Raw genomic sequence first — 19,259 nt, 5'->3', positions numbered from 1 at the left:
GCTCAGTAAAGCTGACAATACAGCTGTACAGTCCCTCTCACGGGCAAAGGCCAAAGCCACTGCTGCCAACAGCTTAAGCAGCAGGAATCTGAAAACACCAACCACATCAGCCAGTACCGAATAACCAAAAATACAAATTCTGATAGTCTGGTAACTGAGTGGTCTCAGTCCCTATGAAGATGTGTGAAGAGGCATTTCTCCATTCTCCTGCTCTATTTCAACCACAAGAAAGTTAGTTTTAAAAGCAAGCTCCACATTGTGCTCCCAGCATCTGCTGATAGTGGGCTTCCTACTCACAGGCAGCATTCTGCTGCCTCAAGTGGACGATCCCGTCAAAGCCCAGGGTAGGCTGCCCTATAACGTACCACACTCAGCAGCTGCCCATCAGTCACCGTTCATTTGAAACTTCAGTGCTGTGTTTGGGCTTCTTTAAAGGAAAATTCTAAGAAGAGGTGCCAACAGCAGTCAGACACTGGGGACAGGCAGCTGAAGCTTGTCACACCATCGCTTTCAGCGTGACAGCACGCAGCTGGGGGAACCATGGGTATGAAGCTGTCCCTCTCCTGTCTCTGAGCTACCATAACACACAGCCACTGCGCAGGCCATAGCTGAGCTGCAGCACGTAACCACCGCCTAATGGTGCGGGTGACGCTTCATCAGATGAAGCCCCTGATACTATACCCACTAGCTGTCCCAGGGCCTTTGCCCACACGTTGCCCCTTAAGGCAGTACAACTGTTCCCTGTTTGTAAAGAAGGACCAACAGCCAAGTGCAGGGGCTGTCTGTAGGGGTTCGGATTACTGTGGTCCCTACTGTGTTGAAACCATTGCTGGGTGGCAAGGAATTTTACCTGCCTCTCCTCTCTGGTAAGGCCTTGGAAAGGAAAAAGGCCTAATCAGGCAGCTCTGCTTGTCTTTTTGGTTTGGTTTGGTTTTTTTCAATCACTACTTCATCTAACACAATCCTACTTCATCATAGCTTTCCTGAAATGGAACTGTTATAAAAGAGACGTGAACTGTTTTAAATGAAACAAGCTGCAGAAGTTTAGACAGGGCCCTTTTGAAGACAGCCTTCTATCATGGAAGCTCATAAATAAGCCTGTAGAAAAGCAGCACCGCAATGCTCGGGGAGAGAAGCCACTGGTGCAAAAATCCATCAGAGCCTCAGGCTCTACATGCATTTTAAAATACCTCTTGGTAACACAGTAAGGACATTCCAGCCATCGGCAGGGTTTTTTTCAAAAGCATTCAGATTTTACTAATTTTTACTAAGCAGCTTTGCAAGTAACACCTTCCTGGTGCTGGGACTTGCAAGTCCCACCCCACCAATAAGAGAGGATACACAAAACCAAGCAACAGATTACTTCCGAATATTTTAATACGGTCCATAAGAACGAATAGGATGGAACTTAGAACTGGATCACCTGGCCCTGTAAGAAGAGATAGAGCAAGTTTATTCACCACTGAACATTGCCACCCTTTCTCAGGCACTCACGGTACACAAACATACCTTTCTCTTCTTGTCTCCTCCCAGTTCAAAGTGCTTGCACCTCTTAATGGCCAGCATCCTCTTGGACCTGCAGTTGGGCTCCATGCACTCCAGCCTCAGCACAATCTTCTTTGTGGTCTTAGCCTGGGAGGGGAGTAGCAGAGCGTATCAATGAACAAAATTTCCACAAGCAGACAAACTGCTGCTCTCAGGAAAAGCTTTTATCTACACTCCTGAAGAGTCAGCAGCTTCTTCTCAAAGTGTAAAGAATAAGACTACCAACATAGTTCGGCTCCCTCCATTAAAAACAAGGCAGCACCTTAAGGACCAGTACAGGAATATAGTGGATCTGTACTTCACAATAAAGGACACTGGCAAAACCATTCAGTGGGGCAGGGATGATCCCCTGCAGAGATCGGCCTCGCTGGAATTAAGTCTGTGCCAGTGAACACACCAAGGAACAGGCACTTCTGGAGTGCGGGAGAACAGACTGACACTGCTCAGAGGTTCAGCAGAGAGCCAGGCAGAAGAAATGCCTGAAAGCAGCAGGACTGACAAACTTTTACCAGAAGAAGCAGCAACACAATGTGCTCAATGCAGACCCGCAGCTACTGAGAAGTCAGATGAAACCCAAAAGACTTGAGAGGGAAGAATCCAAAGCTGTAATGCAAGGCTACTGCAGCTGTAACCACCAGTTACAAGCCTCAGCCAATCATCCATATAATGCTGACTGGGAAGAAACCGAAATGGGGATGGCAACGTACAGGTGGAGAGTGCCAAACTGAGAAAGCAGCACAGCTGCTTTGTGTACCCTGCTTGCAGAAGCATTTTCTGCAAGGTCTCCCCACTTCCTGGCAGAAAGGCAACTTGAAAAACTGCTCATTTTTTTCTTCTTGCTGGAAGACTTCCTGAACGCCTCCAGCAGAATACCAGGGCTTTCCAGCAACAAGCCAAGTAGCTCTATAACCTTAACTAAACAGTTCACACAAAAAAATCTAACAAATCAGCCCATCAGGTTTTGCTTCACTGCTGTAAATACCACAGCTTTTGTCTCCTCAACTCCTAGGCAGGAGATACATAGAGACACAGAGGGAAAACGTACTGCGAGGCTAAGTCCCAGGTACCCACACTGAAGAGGAAGGACAACAGCAGCAGGTTTCTGCAACTCATCTGTAACAGAATGCACTGCTGTCTTTCAGACTCTCAGCAAAGGCCTAACAGAGCATTTACTGCCGCAGCAATATGGATTTCCCTGGAGACAGTGGTCCGCAAGAAACCAATGTCGTGCTCTGTGGTACCCTCAGGAGTTGCACACGCTTCACTTCTATCGTACCCTTGTCAGTGAAGGCAGCCTCACTACGCAGAGAGCCTCACAAACCCAGCAACAAGTTTCAGTGATAAAATACTGACACTTCATAGGGAAAGCAAGCAGCAGGCTGCCTTTTCCTTCGCCGTGCTCCTCCCCTTTGGCAAGCAATGAGGAAAACACTCTTTTCATTAAAAGCATCACTTCCAGTAAAAATGCTCTGACAGCATCAAGGCTCCCTGCAAAACATGCTCTGCAAACATACCCTACATCACTGCTGCTGCGAAAAAAAAAGGAGCATCCACATGAGACAGGAGCAGCAGGGAAGATGAGATGTGGATCTTACACTCCCTGGACAGTGCTACCAGCACAGAGCTGCCATAACACACCTTGAGCACAGGACCACAAAGCTGCAGGAGGCTGCAGCGTCCCTCTTCAGCTAGGCATGTGGAATGCCAAGAAGGTTTCACGTCCTCCTTCCGGGAGCAGCACTCACCTTCTTACGGAAGATGGGCTTTGTCTGGCCTCCGTAGCCACTTTGCTTCCTGTCGTAGCGTCTTTTTCCTATGGGAGAAAATGGCTCTGTTCAGGCAACAACTCAAGACATGTTACAAGTCCAACTGGCAATCTCTCACCGAGCCCTAGCAGGCTTCAGCCTGCAGCTGCACAACGCATCGGAAGCAATCCCCCCCATCTCCCACAGCTATACACTCAGCCCGCAGCCGTCCCGCATGACCACCCGGGCTCCACACAACTCCCCCCGGGCCGTGCCCCGGAGCGCACCCGTCCCTACCCTGGGCGTAGAGGGACTCCTTCCCCTTCTTGTACTGGGTGACTTTGTGCGGCTGGTGCTTGCCGCATTTCTTGCAGTAGGTCCGACGCGTTTTCGGGACGTTCACCTGGAGGGGCAGGGAGAAGTCAGTCAGCAGGAGCTGGAGAGACGCCCGGCTTCCCTTCCCTTCCCTTCCCCTCGGGGAGGCCCGGCCCCACCATCCCGGCCCTACGGCCTCCCCCCGCCGCCCCGCCGCGGCTTAGACGCCGGCCAAGCGCCCACCGAAGCGGCCGGCGCCTCGGGTGGGCGGAGCGAGCCGCCACCGGGGCGGATGGCGGCAGATGGAGCCAGACCCACATCCCGCTGCCGCCAGCGCTCACCATCTTGTCGGCCGCGGCCCGAAGAGAAGGAGCGCCCCGGAAGCGGAAGCTGATGGAAGAGGGTAGGACCATCGAGATGAGGTGTGCAGCGCCCCCTAGCCGTGGGAGGAGTGCCGGGCGGCGGCTGCGGAATGGGGGCGCGGTGGGGGGGGCGCGGGGTTTGAGGGGTGGGGGCGCGGGCATGGGGGCGTCCGTGGGATGGGGGGGTTGGCAGGGGGTGACTGGGGCCGGGGGTCTGTGGGATGCGCAGAGTGTGGGACATGGGGACTGCCGGGTGCGGGAGGTGGGGAGCAGGGGCAGGAGGGCAGCAGGGACACGGCGCTGACCCCCGCCCGCCCCCCAGCCCCGGCCCTGCACCCCGGTTTGCACATCCCGGCCCTGCACCCCTGGCGCCACGTCCAGGCCCCGCGTCCCCTCCATGTGGGGCAGCTCCTGGCAGCGGCCAGGGCCCTGGTGGCCCCATGGAGGCGGCCCGGCCTGTCTCCAGGAGGAAACACAGCTGCTGCTTTTGAGTCAGAAACCAAAAAAAGGGGAACCGAAAGGGTGGGGGTGGCCGGCCCCGTCCTTCCTCCCCGCGCGGCCGACCCCGCCGTGCCTGCCGCCTCCCTGCCGCCACAGCCACCCCGACCCGCTGGGCTGGGCCGCTCAGGCGGGCGCGGGGCAGCAGGCGCAGCGGGACCCTGGCCGGCCGGAGCGGTGGCGGGAGGGCTCGGTGAGTGCGGCTGGGCGCGGGGGTCCGGGGGAGACGTGTCCCGGCACCACATGGCGCGGGGAGCACGAGGGCGGCGGCAGTGGTGGCCCCGTTAAGGCCGTTGGGGGAGAGCCGCCATGAGGCGCCTGCTTGCGGCCTCGCACCTCTGCTCCCCTCCTCGGCCTTGCCAGGGGTCATGGCGCCTGCTCAGGGGGCGGGAGAGCCATCCCGGGCAGTGGGCACATGCTGCCGAGTGCGGGTGAGCCCAGCTGGGGGGGCTCAGCTTCATCCCACGGCCTGGATGGCTCTGAGCAGGCGGTGGCTGGCCGGCAGTGGGACAGCTGCCATGGGGCCATAGTGCCATGGGGTGCCGCACAGCAGGGCGGTGGGGGGCGTGTGGGTGCTGGGGAATGCGGGGGTGTGCTGCAGCAGGGGTCAGGGTGGTGCATGGGTGCCAGGGACCCCAGGGGTGCTGCAGAGCAGGGGGTCGGGGTGCTGACAGTGCCTTTACCCACTTCTTGTTTGCGCTTTTTGCAGCGGGCGCTGCTGGGGTGCAGCCCTGGGTTTGTTCCTGAGTGTCCCGTGTGGTACATTCCCTCCTCTGTCCTTTTTTGGCACCCTCCAGGCTGCACCTGAAACACGGGGGCTGTGAAGTTTGTCATTCCCAGACCCCCTGTCGCCCTTCCCGCTTGCCCAGAGCATGCCAGCTCCCCTGCCAGCCCCCCATCAACCAGCGGTGGCAGGCAGGCTCGGCTCCTTAGCAGGACACGGGCAGGGGCCAGGGAGCCTGCCTGCAGGGCGGTGGCCCAGGGACCACGGTGGGGCACCGTGTCTGATGTGTTGGGCCCCGTGGTTGTGTCAGAGAACATTTGGCCAAGGTGTGACAGTGACAGGAAGTCACATTAGCCGGGGGGGACGACACACAGGACATGCATCCACCCACCTACTCGCCACCTCTGTTGTCACAGCACAGCAGCGATGGCTGGCTGCAAGGGTGAGTCGCACGGGGCACCCGCTTACCCCAGGCAGGGACAGAGCGGGACCGGTGGCAGTGCCAGGGAGAGGGAGGCTGCGCCATGCTGGCAACAAGGAGGCAGTGCTGGGGACAGGGTGGCTGTGCTGTGCTGGGGCAGAACAGCCCTCTGAGATACTCATCATTCTTCATTCTTTCCTCACTGGCGGCACTGTCCCAGAGGAGACAGCGAGGACGTGTCCCATCTGCCCGACACTGCTGTCAGTGACACAGCTGCTGAGACTCAAGGTAAAGCTTCTGGGGACACAGCACTGCAGTCGGGCTGGGCTGGAGCCCCTGGGCCTGTGCCGAGAGTGCAATGGGAGCCCTCCTGCTCTTGGGACACAGGAACAGCACCCATATTTTATAGCTACGGAAACTGAGACACTGGGCTACAGGGGGATGCTGGGGTTGTTCTGGGCTCGCCCACCCCCCTGCCAGCAGTCTGGGGTCAGTGGCCACCCCAGCCACCTGCCCTGTTCCCAGCAGGGACCCCAGCTCCCTCTTCCCCAGGCCTGGATCAGCCAGTGAAGGCTGCTTTTTTTTCTAAAACACTCTGACGACTCATTTTTTAAGGTTGTTTGTTGTTTTTTTTTTAACCACTCAAACAAGCCATAAAGGCCTGAGCCATGAGGGCCACAAGGGGAGGGAAGGGGAGAAGGGAACCTTGCTTGTCCTCAGCCTCTGTGGCTATAGCCACTGTGTGGGGCAGGATCAAGATTGCAGCATCAGGATCTGGGCATTGACAGCAGACAGGGGGATGCCCCTGCTCCTGCCACCAGGATGGGGCATGCCCTGGAGAGAGGCACAGCTGGTGGGACCAGCTCCTGGCATCTTTAGTCCCCACCTGGTACCTGTTGCAAGTGAGCCAATGGCTGTCTCCTGCATGGGGGGAGAGGATGGGCTACCCAGCCAGAGGATGGGCTCAACTCCTGACTCTGGCCCACCTCTGAGCCTCCCCCGGAGGAGATGGGCTGCAGGCAGCAGGGGAGGAAAACAGCTTCTCCTAGGTTGCCCTCCAAAGCTGTGTTTGTAGGAGAAAAAAAGGGAACAATGTGGAGGCGGAGCACGGCATGTAGGTGGTCAGGGCAGGAGACATGGAGGAGGACTCCAAGGGATCACAGTTCAGCAGTGGCTCCATGTAGCTTATCAGCTCCCGGTTGGGTCCAGGCTGGAGTCAGGTGTTGGTTACAGCCCTCAGAGGAGAAGCTCACAGCTCCTGCTGCACAGCTCTACAGGGTGCTGGGACCGTCTGGGTGTTGCAGTGCCTGGGAGCAGCATGGAGGGGCACAGGGCGAGATGGACGGGCTGCTCCAAGACATGGGCCAGGGCGGATTTCCAGTGCCCATGAAGGCAGGGCAGCAGTGGGATGCAGGGCTCTCATCCGAGCCCTTTCCTGCCAGTCCCTGGAGAGGCTCAGGAGAGCTTCACTGAGCGGGGCTGGGGGCATTTAACACCTCTGGTTGCTGGCTGGAGGCAGCCCTTCGAGCTGGCCTCAGTGAGCACCGCTCACAGGGCAGGAAAGGGGGCTGAGCACCATCCCTGCACTCCTGCAGGCTCCACGGATGCAGAGGGGAAGGATGACTTTAGGGCTGCTCCGTGCTATGGGCAGCACGTAACTGCGCCCATGTTTGAGGCCAGGACATAACCACACATTTTTAGGCACTGTCCTCCCGCAGCCACCCCTTGCCCACTGCCAAGTCAGCACGTCCCTGGCACGAAGCGCCTGCGGTGCGGCAGGAGGAAACAGCCCACATAAACACACACGCACGATGTTGGAGGGGAGGAGGGAGCCTGCTGGGTGTCACTGCTCAGGCTCTGCGCTCCTCCCCGGGGCGATGCTTCTCACAGCCTCCACTGCACCCTCCCTCTGCAGCGGTTTGTGTCCGTCTGCACACTCCAGGGGCCCCTCCACCATCCAGCGAGAGCTGAAGCCGGCTGGGTTGTGGCTTGGTCTGCAGCCTGGCATCGGAGAGGGGACAGCCTGCAGCCTCAGTGGACATCATAAATACTCCACAAGGACCTGCCTGCACACTTCTGCAGCTGATTCACCGTGTGGGGGTCCCACCACCCCCTGGCTGCCCCTCAGGCAGGGGGGAGCGTGTACCTGAGCGAGGTCCAGCGGTGGGCAGGTTTTCGGCTCAGCAAGCTCCCTTTCACTGTTGTCCTGCCCACAGCAACCCGGCGAGCACGTCGCGGAGGAGGCCGGGGTGGCCGACATGGCCAGCGTCATCCTGGAGAGCATCTTCTTGAAGCGCTCACAGCAGAAGAAGAAAACATCTCCCCTCAACTTCAAGAAGCGCCTGTTCCTGTTGACAGAGAGCAAGCTGTCCTACTATGAGTATGACTTTGAGCGGGGGGTGAGTCGTCGGCCCTAGGGCCACAGGGGCTATGCCACGGCAGTGCCAATGGGTCACAAGTTGTCCCTCGCCAGCACCCAGCCCAAGGGGTGGTGAGGCAGAGATGGTCGTTTGCTTGAATATCTCTGGGTCTCACCCTTGGCGATCATTTGAACCAACCCTGTCTCTTGCAGCGCCGGGGCAGCAAGAAGGGCTCAGTGGACATTGAGAAGATCACCTGTGTGGAGACGGTGATGCCTGAAAACAACCCTCCTCCTGAACGGCAGGTCCCGGTGAGGAAGGCCCTGGGGTACCCGCTTGTGTCCCCCTGTCCCCTCACTGGGGAAGCAGTGAGAGTTACCCTGCCCTGGGGTGGTGCGAATGGGGGACAGTCCCGCTTGGCATGGGGGCTCTGCACCCACAGCCTGTACCATACCAGGGGTCTGCCTTGATGCAGGGCACAGGGAGCAGGGGGACACCAAAGGCTATGGGTCCCAGGGGAGGTGCCAGCAGCTGAGCAACAGGATGCCAGCATCTGTCTCTGCCTCTTTCTTCCAGAGGAAAGGAGAGGAATACAACAACATGGAGCAGATCTCCATCATCGAACGGTTCCCCTACCCCTTCCAGGTGAGTTCTCACTGCACCTCCTTTGCTGGTCCGCTCTGCCTGGCTGCACAGTGCTGGGGGGAGGACCCCAGAGGGACCTGGGGCTAAACACGACATTGCTGCCCCAGTGCCAGGTGTCACTCAGCCGTTTGGGGATGCCCTGCTGCTCTCTGTGCTGAGTGGAGCAGGCAAGTGAGCCTCTGCAAGCCCCGAGGAATTGGACGGCCCTATTTAAGGGGGCTGCTTAGATGGAAACCTACTTCTGAGCTCTGTCCTGCCCCATTCAGTCCCCTGGATGATGCTGGAAGGATGCTGGCTGCTGGCTGCCCACTCAGCCCCCAACCCAGCTGCCTGTCCCTGCTGGCACCCAGCGTGGCCCCCAACACACTGAAAGTCAGAGAAGGAAGTGGAAAGTCTCGGGGGAGGGGGCTTATTTATAACCTCTCCGTCATGGTCCCGCGAGCACCGTGTGGGGCCAGCACACAGCAGCACGGCTTGTACTCTGCACGGGCTGCTCTGGGTGGCCACAAGCCTCAGCTCCCCCCATCCTTCCCGGGAGACACCCAGGCTGGAGCACTGAGGCATGTGGTCCTGCAGGTGGTATATGATGAAGGGCCCCTCTACGTCTTCTCCCCGACGGAGGAATTACGCAAACGCTGGATCCATCAACTGAAGAGCGGTGAGTTTGGGGACTCTGTGGCTCCCTCAGAAAGCAAACACAAGCAATTGGCTGTGCATGTGTCACGACCCAGAACGCTGGGTTTCCGGGGGCTCGCTATCTTGTGGTTATGTTATCCTACGTCTACGGAAGAGCGAGTGCTGATTAGAAACTTCTCCCATGACAAGCGCATTCATAAGGCCGTGCCCCGACATGCATGCTCCCTAACATCCCTGAGCTGACACCAGCCGCTCCTGCTCGGAGGAGGTGGACACTCACCTCTGTCACCCTCTGACTTCTGCAGCACCGCAGCCATCTCGGCTGAGACTTCTTGCCCTCTCACAAGCCTGCTCCAAATTAGCTCAAGCAGGCTCAGAAGTAGTGAGGGCAAGAGGAAATAGCAGATGTGACCACACAGCTGTAGTGACATGCAAGACAAGGGTAGAGCACCCAGTGTTTCAGGAAACACGGACAAAAAGCCTATTGGAAGCCAGGGAGCGTCTCTCCCCAATCCACCCCGAGCCTCGCTAACGCTCAGCTGCATGGGTGAGCTGAGAGCGTGTTGCAGCAGCACTGCGCAGAGGGGCTCGGGTGCTTGCTGTCGGCCGAAATCGGCTGGAGCTGCCCCTATGTGTCTCTTGGTGCATGTATGTCTTTCTGTGGCTTTGTGCTGGTGGGGCGAGATTAGCAGCTCAAATTGACACAGGGAAGTTTGCCCAAGCGAGGCGGAAGCAGAGCAGAGAAGATAACGGGGAAGTTGGTTATTTCACGAGAGCCCTGCTGCTCTGCCCCGGCAGGCAGCCAGCCCTCTCCCCACTTCCCTGCTGCGGGAGGGGGGTTGCTGTGGGAGCTGAAGCCAGTGTAAAATCCACAGGAGAAAAGAGGAGAGAAAATGCTGGCCTTTTGCTGCTGGGATGTCCTCGTCCTGCTCCACCCAGAGAAGGGGCTCTCTGCACCCCGCGGAGTTGTTGTGGGCCAGCACCGCGCTGCGGTGGTATTTAGGCCCATCCAGTTGTCCCTTTAGGTTGGGGAGAAGAATGAGGAAGCCGGTCAGTGCCTGCCTGGCAAGGGAGCGGTCTCCCAGCAAGGAAGGTCTCTGAGCAGCCCGGGAGATGCTGGACCTTTGGGTTGGCAGGAGGGCTGGTCACAGCAGGACCTGTCCCTCCAAGCCCACGTCTGTGTCCATTTGCAGAGCTGCTGAAGACCTTTTAAGCAAATCTGAAAGGCCTGGCCCTCCCCAAGTTTGGGATTTCGTGGCATAGGGTTGGTGTAGCCCCTTCACCGAAACACAAGCAATGAGTTGAGGGAAACCCGAACAGCAGGGCCACATGCAACTGTGTATCAGTAGCACAGCAGAGGGTGAAATGATTTAATGGGGCTGATCATCTGCATTCAGGGAGCAGAGAGCTCTCTGCAGCAGGCTGGGGGCACAGCCCTGCGTCACACACATCTCCCCTCCTCTGCCACAGTGATCCGGTACAACAGCGACCTGGTACAGAAGTACCACCCCTGCTTCTGGATCGACGGCCAGTACCTGTGCTGCTCCCAGACAGCCAAGAATGCCATGGGCTGCCAGATCCTGGAGAGCAGGAACGGCAGTAAGACACTTGGCACCCTCCCCGGCCCCAGCCCCGGCCCCAGCCCCAGCCCCAGCCCCTGGGGACCACCGCAGCATGATGCTGGGGATCTCTTCTCACCTTAGTCCCTTTTCTGTTCTGAAGGTTTAAAAGTTGGACGGTCACATCGCAAGACAAAGAAGCCTCTTCCCCCCACTCCTGAGGAGGACCAGGTAGGAGCCAGTGTCGGCATGATCCAAGGTGTTCCCTAAGGAAAGGTCTACCTGGGAAAAGCCAACACTTCCAATGACTGACAAGGCATTGCTCAGAGATGTATAGGCCAGGGCTGTGCTCTGGAGAGGGATGTCAAGGTGGTGCTCTAAGGCAGAAGGAGCTTGAACCAGGGGATGGAACCCAAAGGCCCGGAGGAAAGGCAAATGATCTCACCCCTAAGGGTCCACAGCAGGAGCTGGGAGGATAGAGGAGTCCTGATATAGGATGGAGGAGTCACGTGTTAAGCCAAAAGGTAGAGATAAAACACTTATCTTTTGTGAGAACGGGTCTCCAAGGAAGAAATGTTGCAATAAAAAGCGTTGGGGGGGAATAGTCTCCTGGTGGAAACACACGTGGGAGCTGAGATGAATGCTGTGCTGACCTGGCCTGAGCCCACTGCCCTGCCAGGCCTGGGGAGGGTATCGCCTGGGAAACAGTGTGTCTGCCAGCCTCACCGTGTCCCACGCTCTCCCTCACTCTGGGGAAGATGGTGATGAAGCCCCTGCCCCCCGAGCCAGCCCCCAGCACAGCAGGTGAGATGAAGAAGGTGGTGGCCCTCTACAACTACCTGCCGATGAACGCGCAGGACCTGCAGCTGCAGAAGGGCGAGGAATACTTCATCCTGGAGGAAAGCCACCTGCCCTGGTGGAAAGCCCGTGACAAGAATGGGTAAGAGCTCCCACTACCCACGCCACTTGCTCCGCAACGGTTCCTTCTCCTGGTGCCAAGGCACTGGTGGGCAAACATACTTCTTCAGAGTCACAGGGGTTAGGACAGGGCTGCCTGCCCACAGGCTCCCGTGTGGGATGGCACATGAGGAGGGTGAGGGAGACTGAAGCAGGCTGGGATACCAGCCCTCGCCAAGCATGAACCCAAATGGGTTTGCGCCAAGGCTTTTGAGCCTGTTTCTACTCAGCCTTCTGGGACAGGAGCCTGCTTTCCCCTTGGCCTTCTCCATCAGTGTGTGACCAGCCCCTTTTCTCCTGCAGGAGGGAAGGATACATCCCCAGCAACTATGTCACTGAAACCAGAAATTCCTTGGAGATCTTTGAGTGAGTAAGAGAAGGTGCAGGGATATGGCAAGTTGTGCTTGGTCAGAGACTTCTGACATTCAGTTCTGTTAACCTATGCAGCCTGCAAGCCCAGCCTGGCTGGGTCCCTCTCCCTCTTGCACACCCTTCAAGAGCCACTGGCCCTCTGACAGCCATCCATGCCCTGCTCTTTGCACTGCCTATGCTGTCTGGGCCAGGGTCAAACCAGGCTGGGGGTAGCGGTGGCTGCGGTGATCTCACTGACAGCTGTGTCCCTGTTCCAGGTGGTACTCAAAGAATATCACTCGGAGTCAAGCAGAGCAACTGCTGAAACAGGAGGTAAGTGTTGACTCCCAAGGCTGGGTCCTTTCTACACACCAGCCCTCCGTGGGCTGCTGTCACGTTGTGTCCAGCATGGGACCAACCCGGGCTTGCAATGGGAGGGGAGTATCACCCCAACAGCCCCAGGAACTATCTCTGCTCCTGTGTGTTCTCCTCCTGGCTGGCACTTCAGGAGGTGGTCTCCAGACAGGGACTGGAAACAGGACTCCTCTGACTTATCACACCCTCTCCAGCCATGCTGTGATCTTCACTCACTTTAAGTCTTGTCTGTTGCAGTCATACCTCCCCACAACCACCCTGTCCCCTCTCCCCTTTCTGTTTTAGGGTAAGGAAGGGGGTTTCATTGTCCGAGACTCCACCAGCAAGACAGGGAAATACACTGTCTCCGTCTATGCCAAGTCCTCTGTGTAAGTGGATCTAAGAACAGCTTGTTCCTACCTCAGAGGGCCCCCCCCCAGGCACCCCTCAGCCTCTGCCTGTCCTTCCCATGCCGCTGACCCCATGTACTGTCTCTCCAGAGACCCCCAAGGCACGATCCGCCATTACGTTGTATGCTGCACCCCCCAGAATCAGTATTACCTGGCAGAAAAGCACCTGTTCAACACCATCCCGGAGCTCATCACGTACCATCAGCACAACTCTGGCGGTCAGTGTTTGGGGGACAGAGTGAGGCCAGCAGTGTTTTTACTGACACAACAGTATCCTCGCCTTCCTGCGCTGAAGGCAGGAAGTTTGTGTTCCCTGCTGGAATGTGGCAGGTAAGCGTGGTGTGGCAATCTACCCTTTTGTGTTTCAGGGCTCATATCCAGACTGAAGTACCCCGTGTCTCCACACCAGAAAAGTGCTCCTTCCACAGCTGGCCTTGGCTACGGTAAGCTGGCCTGGGCTACCTCACAGTTCCCTGGTTGCAGGAGCTGGGAACCTGGCTGTCCCATGGCAGCAGGGCTCACAGCCTTCCCAGGAATCGCTTCCCAACACTTAACTGGCCCTCTGGTGACAGGTACTGATCAAGAGACACCACAAGCTACTTTGCTCCCCATTCTGTGAGGAACAAGTCTCAGATTTCATGCATTTTTGGGGATGGTTTTTCAGGCAGCACATGCTCGTGAGCTCTTCTTGGGCTTGCTAGATTAGATGACTGGGAGCACCCTGCAGGGATGTCACCTGCACTCATGTTACGCTCATGCTCTCTGTCCTAGGGTCGTGGGAGATTGACCCGAAGGATCTGACCTTTCTGAAGGAACTGGGGACGGGGCAGTTTGGCGTGGTGAAGTATGGGAAATGGAGAGGCCAGTACAACGTTGCTATCAAGATGATCAGGGAGGGCTCCATGTCAGAGGATGAGTTTATCGACGAAGCCAAATTCATGATGTAAGTGGTAAGCAGCCTGCAGGCCAGTGCTGGATATGCCTTGCCAGAATGGCTGCTCTCCTGGGTGATGCAGAGGGACAATCAGGCAGCGTCACGCTCTGCAAAATGCATCCGAGAACGTACTGCCTTTGTGCTGATTCCCCAGTGAGCTTTTCCACCATCAGCTGGCCCGGGAACAACTTTCCTTCCCAAACTCTCTTTATTCACAGATGCTTCTTTTGCTGCTTGGCCTTCTAGATGCTCAGAATTGCCCTTCTTGTCCCCAACACAGGAACCTATCACATGAGAAGCTGGTGCAGCTCTATGGGGTCTGCACCAAGCAGCGTCCCATCTTCATCATCACCGAGTACATGGCCAACGGCTGTCTCCTGAACTTCCTGAGGGAAACTCGGCAGCGGTTCCAGCCTGCCGAGCTGCTGGAGATGTGCAAGGATGTCTGTGAAGCTATGGAGTACCTAGAATCCAAGCAATTCCTACACCGAGACCTGGTACGGCTGTGGCCGAAGGACACATCTCCAGCTCAGCGACAGCCACAGCATGTCCTAGACAGGGTCCAGCTAGTTCATCAACATGAAGAGAGGCAGCTCCACAGCCTTCTGTGCAGAGCACCCCTCTAAGCTTCCCTGCCCACCTGGGCATGGGCGGGATGCTCTGAAGTCACTGCTTTGCAGCAAGTTAGCAGAGATAACAGAAAGGGCAGGACTAAGTAGCTTTCCAGGGACAGGAAGCACATTTGTGGCTAGAGCAGGGTTTGTGTTAAGCAGCACAGGCAGCATCATGGCTCAGACATGAAAAGGGACCTCTCAACCCCTGTGAAAATCCGAGCCTGCAGTCTGTCAGGCCTTGGGCTGGCATTGCCAGCTTTCAGTCCTGCTTGGTGCTGTACCTGATCTACTCTGCTGCTGCTTTGCTCAGGCAAAATCCTGCCAGGGAAGTCGCCCCTCCATAGATAAACAGGATGCCTGGAGACCTCTCTTGCTATCTTTGCTGAGGACTTTGTAGCTTGCCCCAGTCCAGGTGAACCTGCAGGACAAACTGAGGCAAAGTGTTAAGTGGGTGGGCGCAGGATGAAGTTCCAGATGGTACAGGGGGATGGGAGAGGCAGGAGCAGGTAGGAGTGACTGCCTCCATCTCTCCATCCACAGGCTGCTCGCAACTGTTTGGTGAATGACCAAGGAATTGTGAAAGTATCAGATTTTGGCCTTTCCAGGTCTGGTAGATACATCTGTGTCACTCTCTTGTCTCAGTCTCCCATCTCCTCCTTCAGTCTCTTTTGCACTTTAGTCTTTCTCCCCACCATCCTCCAGCCCTGCTTTTCCTCCGTCGTCTTCTATCTTTCGGCTTCATCTATCTGGCTCAACCTTCTGCCTCTCCACTTTCCACCACCTCTTTCTTACTTCCCCCATCCCTTTTCCCCCTCTCTTCGCTTCTTCTTTCCCCCACCTCTGGTCTCCTGGCTGCAGCTCTCTCTCCACATCCCCTTTTTGCTGTGCTTCTGTGTCACTTTATCCCTTCCCCAGTTTTAACTAACATAGACCTGTTTGCAAAGGGACATTTCTGCCTGTTGCAGAGTGCAACCTCTTGTCACTCTGAGAGCTGTCAGTTCCTTTTGGGGTTGGTCAGTTGCATGGAGGAGTAAAGTGTGCAATCCAAGACAGGCACCCTGACCCATTTATCTGCTGCAGGTACGTTCTAGATGATGAGTATACAAGCTCCATGGGGTCAAAGTTTCCAGTGCGGTGGTCTCCCCCTGAAGTGCTTCTGTACAGCAAGTTCAGCAGCAAGTCTGACGTCTGGGCTTTTGGTAAGAGCACGGCACTAACGTCTCGGACGTCAGGAGGAGAGGGTGGCCCAACAACGGTGAGCTCTGCAAACCAGCTCCAGGCACAGGCGCTGCCGTGCCATGACCTGTCCCTGCCCTTTCCTGTAACAGGTGTTCTGATGTGGGAGGTTTTCTCTCTGGGGAAGATGCCTTACGAGAGGTTTAATAACAGCGAGACAACAGAGCACGTCATCCAAGGCCTGCGTCTCTACCGGCCGCAGCAGGCCTCGGAGCGGGTCTACGCCATCATGTACAGCTGCTGGCATGAGGTAAGCTGCTCTCGTCCTCAGTGATCACCCCCAGCTGCCCTGGAGGGGGCTGGCGAGGCTCTGCGGCTCCCCAGGGAGCAGCGGGGCAGCCGGCAGGCTCCAGCAGGGCTCCCGGTTCTCTCACGGCAGAAGGCCGAGGAGCGTCCCACCTTCACCGCGCTGCTGGGCAGCATCCGGGACATCACGGACGAGGAGCCCTGACCCCGGGCTGGGCCGGCCGGGCCCGCCGACCCCCGCCCGCTGCCGCTGGCTGGTACTACTGGGCTGGCGTTGCCCCACCGCCCACCGGGACGGACCTGCGCACCGGACGGTACCTCAGCACCTCACGGACACGGCAATGGCCACTCTCCGGACTGACAGTGGCCTGAGGGGCCCTGACGGCCGCCACCGCAGCCCCTGTCACCCGCAGGGCCCCTCACAGCCAAGGACAGAAGCGGGGGGGGAGGGCCCGGTGCCGGCCGGGCCCCGGTGCAGGCGGCGGCGGGCCGGGCCTGTGCACAATAAACGGTTCCCAAGGCCGACGGCTCTCCGGCTGCCGCCGCGCACCGGCACCGCCCCGCCGCCAGGGGGCGATCGGGGGGAGCGGGCGAGCATGCGCGGGGCGGGCGGAAGGGGCGGGCGGGGCGCGTGCGCGGCGGCGGCGGCGGGGCGGCACGTGAAGGTCGCGGCGCGGCGGCACCGGTAACACCGGCGGTACCGGCGGCACCCGGCGGTACCCGTAACGGGATGGATGCGCCGTCCGCCGCCGGGCTGGGCGGCGCCGACCCTCAGCTCCAGCGGTTCATCGAGGTGGAGACGCAGAAGCAGCGTTTCCAGCAACTGGTGCACCAAATGACCGAGCTCTGCTGGGTACGGGCGGGGCCGACGGCTCCGGTGACCGGAGCGGCGGGAGGGAGGGAGGGAGGGAGGGGGTGGGGGGAAACGGCAGGTCGCGGTGGTGGGACAGGCGGGCCGGGAGGCCGCGCTGACCTTTGCCCCCAGGGGGAGGAGGAGGGAGATGGGGACAAAATGGAGCCGCCGTGGGAGCAGTCCCAGCCCCGGTGAGACCGGAGGGGGGAGGCTCTCGGGAAGGTGGGGAGGCTCTCGGGAAGAGCGGGGGGCCCTCGGGAAGGGGGGTCCGGGCCGGGAAGGGCCCCGGGGGGCAGGAGAGCATGAGGATCCCGAGGAGGGGGGAGTCGTCGCTGATGTGCCCGAGGGGTGGTGAAGGCCCGGGGGTACGTCCCCGGTGTGCGATGTGGGGGGGAAGAGGGGGGTCGGGCCGCGGTGTCCCTGGGACCAACGGGTCCCGCCGCTGTGTGTGCAGGAGAAGTGCATGGACAAGCCGGGTCCGAAGCTGGACAGCCGGGCCGAGACGTGCTTCGTGAACTGCGTGGAGCGCTTCATCGACACCAGCCAATTCATCCTCAACCGGCTGGAGCAGACGCAGAAGTCCAAGTCGGCCTTTTCAGAGAGCCTGTCCGATTGAGGGGCACCCGCGCCCCAGGGGACACCGGCCAGACCCCCTTCCCCCTCCCCACCAGGCCGGCCCCTCCGCCGTACCGGCTCCTGGTCACTCTGCCGCCTGAATGAGCCGGGATCAGCTCTGGGGTTTTGGATTTGATTAAGTGCCAGTCTCGGGGAAGCTGCAGCAAGATGAGAGCCCACAACAGAGACATGGTCGCCCCTCCTCAGGGTGACGTGCTGCTCCCGGCCCCGCGGGCCAGCAGCGGTCTTTGTGCTGGGACTCCAGGGGCTTCCGATGCTACACAGGGAGTGTTTGGAACGCACCCGCTCCGCTGAACAGAGCGGCGGTGACACTCGCATCAGGGGGTGCTCCCAGCGCTGATGTGAATCTCAGCTCTTGGTGAGGCTGCCTTCAACGGTGCTGCACAAAACGAACCCTCCCGGGTATGCTAACGAGCATGAGATGCTAACGAGCCCTGCAGGCACCATCGCTGCGCAGGCCGGTACAGGTACCCTTAGAGAGAAGAGCTTGTTGGGCACAGTGATCATCCCAGGCAGACACTACTGGAAAATACTTTCAGGCTTCCATAGGTAAATCATTCATGTGGCAAATTTTCAAATTGCAGCACAACTCTGTCAATACTGACTTGCTCCATTAACTGCTTTCCCCTGATCGATGTAATAAATATTAACTGGGTCAATTTTTAATATAAGATTCTTCTTTGTTCAGGTAGATGACCACTGAGAATTGAAAATCTGGCCTTGTCTCTCCCCCTCCTTCCCAGTGATCCTGTTTATTGCAAAATTAGCAGGGAGGGGGCATAACTGCCTTCTAGCTAGAAGGTCTAATCTGAATTCTGATTTGTTTCTCAATTAATTTGGTCCCATGAATCAAACTCATTTCTGGGAGAGGCTATGGCCTGTCTTCCTCTTCCCCAAAGGGTTAACAGCTCCTGCTGTCCTGTAAAGGAGCAGTTTCTTTAGAGGGAGACTAAATGCAGGAAATAATAAGTAACCAGACATTTTATAACCTCACACACCTTTACCTGTGGAGATCACTGGAGGGAGGCCCATGGCTGTGTCTTCTGGGCCTCTGCCCCCAGGACACAGAGAGGAAAAACAGGTCAGTTTTTCTATCTGGAAAAACAACACACTACTGATTTGCCCCCTGGAAAGGTAGCATTGCATTTCAGCAGTGTTTACGTCCAGCGTGGCTCTGGGAAGCCTGGAGTGACCCACTGCCAGTGGCTTCGAGCTCTACGCAGGCACCTGGTAAAGCAGTTCTGCTCACATCCATTTGCCATGGGTGGCTGGACAGGGCGTGTGAGTGCCTAACAGGGGCGGCTTGTGGCCAGCAGCCTTCCTGGGAACAAATTCAGGATGTGTTTAACAGCTACGCAGATATAAACCCACCTAAGTGAGGACACAGCTGTCTAGTTGTCGTTCAGAAATTTACCTCAGTAGCTAAGGATTCTTAGGTCACTCCTGTTCCCACAGTAAACGATTCCCTCTCCTGTCCCCATATTGAGTTTCTCCCAAGCATCCGCTTCTTCCTACCCCTGTAATCCTTCATGCCTTTCAGTGCTGGCCCAGCTCTCGGTACGAATGTATCACTAGCCACTTGGTAACTGAACAAATTTTTTTTTAATAGAATACAGTAAGCAGGTGCTTCATCAACCTGCACTGCAGAAGTTGCGCGAAGAGGTTGGTCCCTCCATAAGAGCCACAGCAGCGTGTGGCAGCACCACTGAAGTTTTCCAGTTTTGGCTGTATTCTGTTTTTGGATGTGAATCTGTAAATAAATTCTAGCAGAGTGAGCAAAATGAGTATTTGACAGAGGAATTTTTGAATTAATACTCTGGGTATGTCATCTGTAAAGCCAGACATTCATCTTCTTTCC

At 57.6% G+C, this 19,259-nt stretch overlaps 3 protein-coding genes across 6 annotated transcripts; 2 read left to right on the top strand and 1 right to left on the bottom strand.

Moving 5' to 3' along the window:
* Positions 1 to 1,359: 1,359 nt before the first annotated feature.
* Positions 1,360 to 4,009, bottom strand: RPL36A (ribosomal protein L36a). Its single transcript, XM_063346111.1, has 5 exons — positions 3,947 to 4,009; positions 3,588 to 3,693; positions 3,291 to 3,358; positions 1,510 to 1,632; positions 1,360 to 1,429 (listed from the first exon to the last, which is right to left on the bottom strand). Exons 1-5 carry the CDS (start codon positions 3,947 to 3,949, stop codon positions 1,409 to 1,411), a joined length of 321 nt encoding a protein of 106 aa, XP_063202181.1. The 5' UTR covers positions 3,950 to 4,009; the 3' UTR covers positions 1,360 to 1,408.
* BTK (Bruton tyrosine kinase) lies at positions 3,877 to 16,370 on the top strand. Of its 4 annotated transcripts, none has more exons than XM_063346107.1 (20): positions 3,877 to 4,008; positions 5,831 to 5,898; positions 7,827 to 8,009; positions 8,183 to 8,281; positions 8,547 to 8,615; positions 9,192 to 9,273; positions 10,722 to 10,850; positions 10,974 to 11,041; positions 11,569 to 11,750; positions 12,071 to 12,133; positions 12,397 to 12,451; positions 12,779 to 12,861; positions 12,973 to 13,100; positions 13,251 to 13,325; positions 13,654 to 13,825; positions 14,097 to 14,313; positions 14,971 to 15,035; positions 15,511 to 15,629; positions 15,759 to 15,916; positions 16,046 to 16,370. In XM_063346107.1, the coding sequence occupies exons 1-20, from the start codon at positions 3,999 to 4,001 to the stop codon at positions 16,115 to 16,117; spliced, it is 2,097 nt and encodes a 698-aa protein (XP_063202177.1). In that variant the 5' UTR covers positions 3,877 to 3,998; the 3' UTR covers positions 16,118 to 16,370. The 4 variants fall into 4 exon arrangements, with proteins under 4 accessions (XP_063202177.1, XP_063202178.1, XP_063202176.1 ...); XM_063346108.1 differs by having other exon boundaries at positions 3,920 to 4,027; XM_063346105.1 differs by lacking the exon at positions 3,877 to 4,008 and adding an exon at positions 4,134 to 4,658.
* Positions 16,371 to 16,522: 152 nt separating this feature from the next.
* Positions 16,523 to 19,185, top strand: TIMM8A (translocase of inner mitochondrial membrane 8A). Its single transcript, XM_063346081.1, has 2 exons — positions 16,523 to 16,765; positions 17,220 to 19,185. The coding sequence occupies exons 1-2, from the start codon at positions 16,643 to 16,645 to the stop codon at positions 17,379 to 17,381; spliced, it is 285 nt and encodes a 94-aa protein (XP_063202151.1). The 5' UTR covers positions 16,523 to 16,642; the 3' UTR covers positions 17,382 to 19,185.
* The last annotated feature ends 74 nt before the right edge of the window (positions 19,186 to 19,259 follow it).

This window comes from Chroicocephalus ridibundus, chromosome 9 (genome assembly GCF_963924245.1).
Source record: "Chroicocephalus ridibundus chromosome 9, bChrRid1.1, whole genome shotgun sequence".
Classification (NCBI taxonomy): Eukaryota; Metazoa; Chordata; class Aves; order Charadriiformes; family Laridae; genus Chroicocephalus; species Chroicocephalus ridibundus.
Note: the sequence above shows the minus strand (reverse complement) of the source record. Positions and strands in the feature narration are given on the sequence as shown.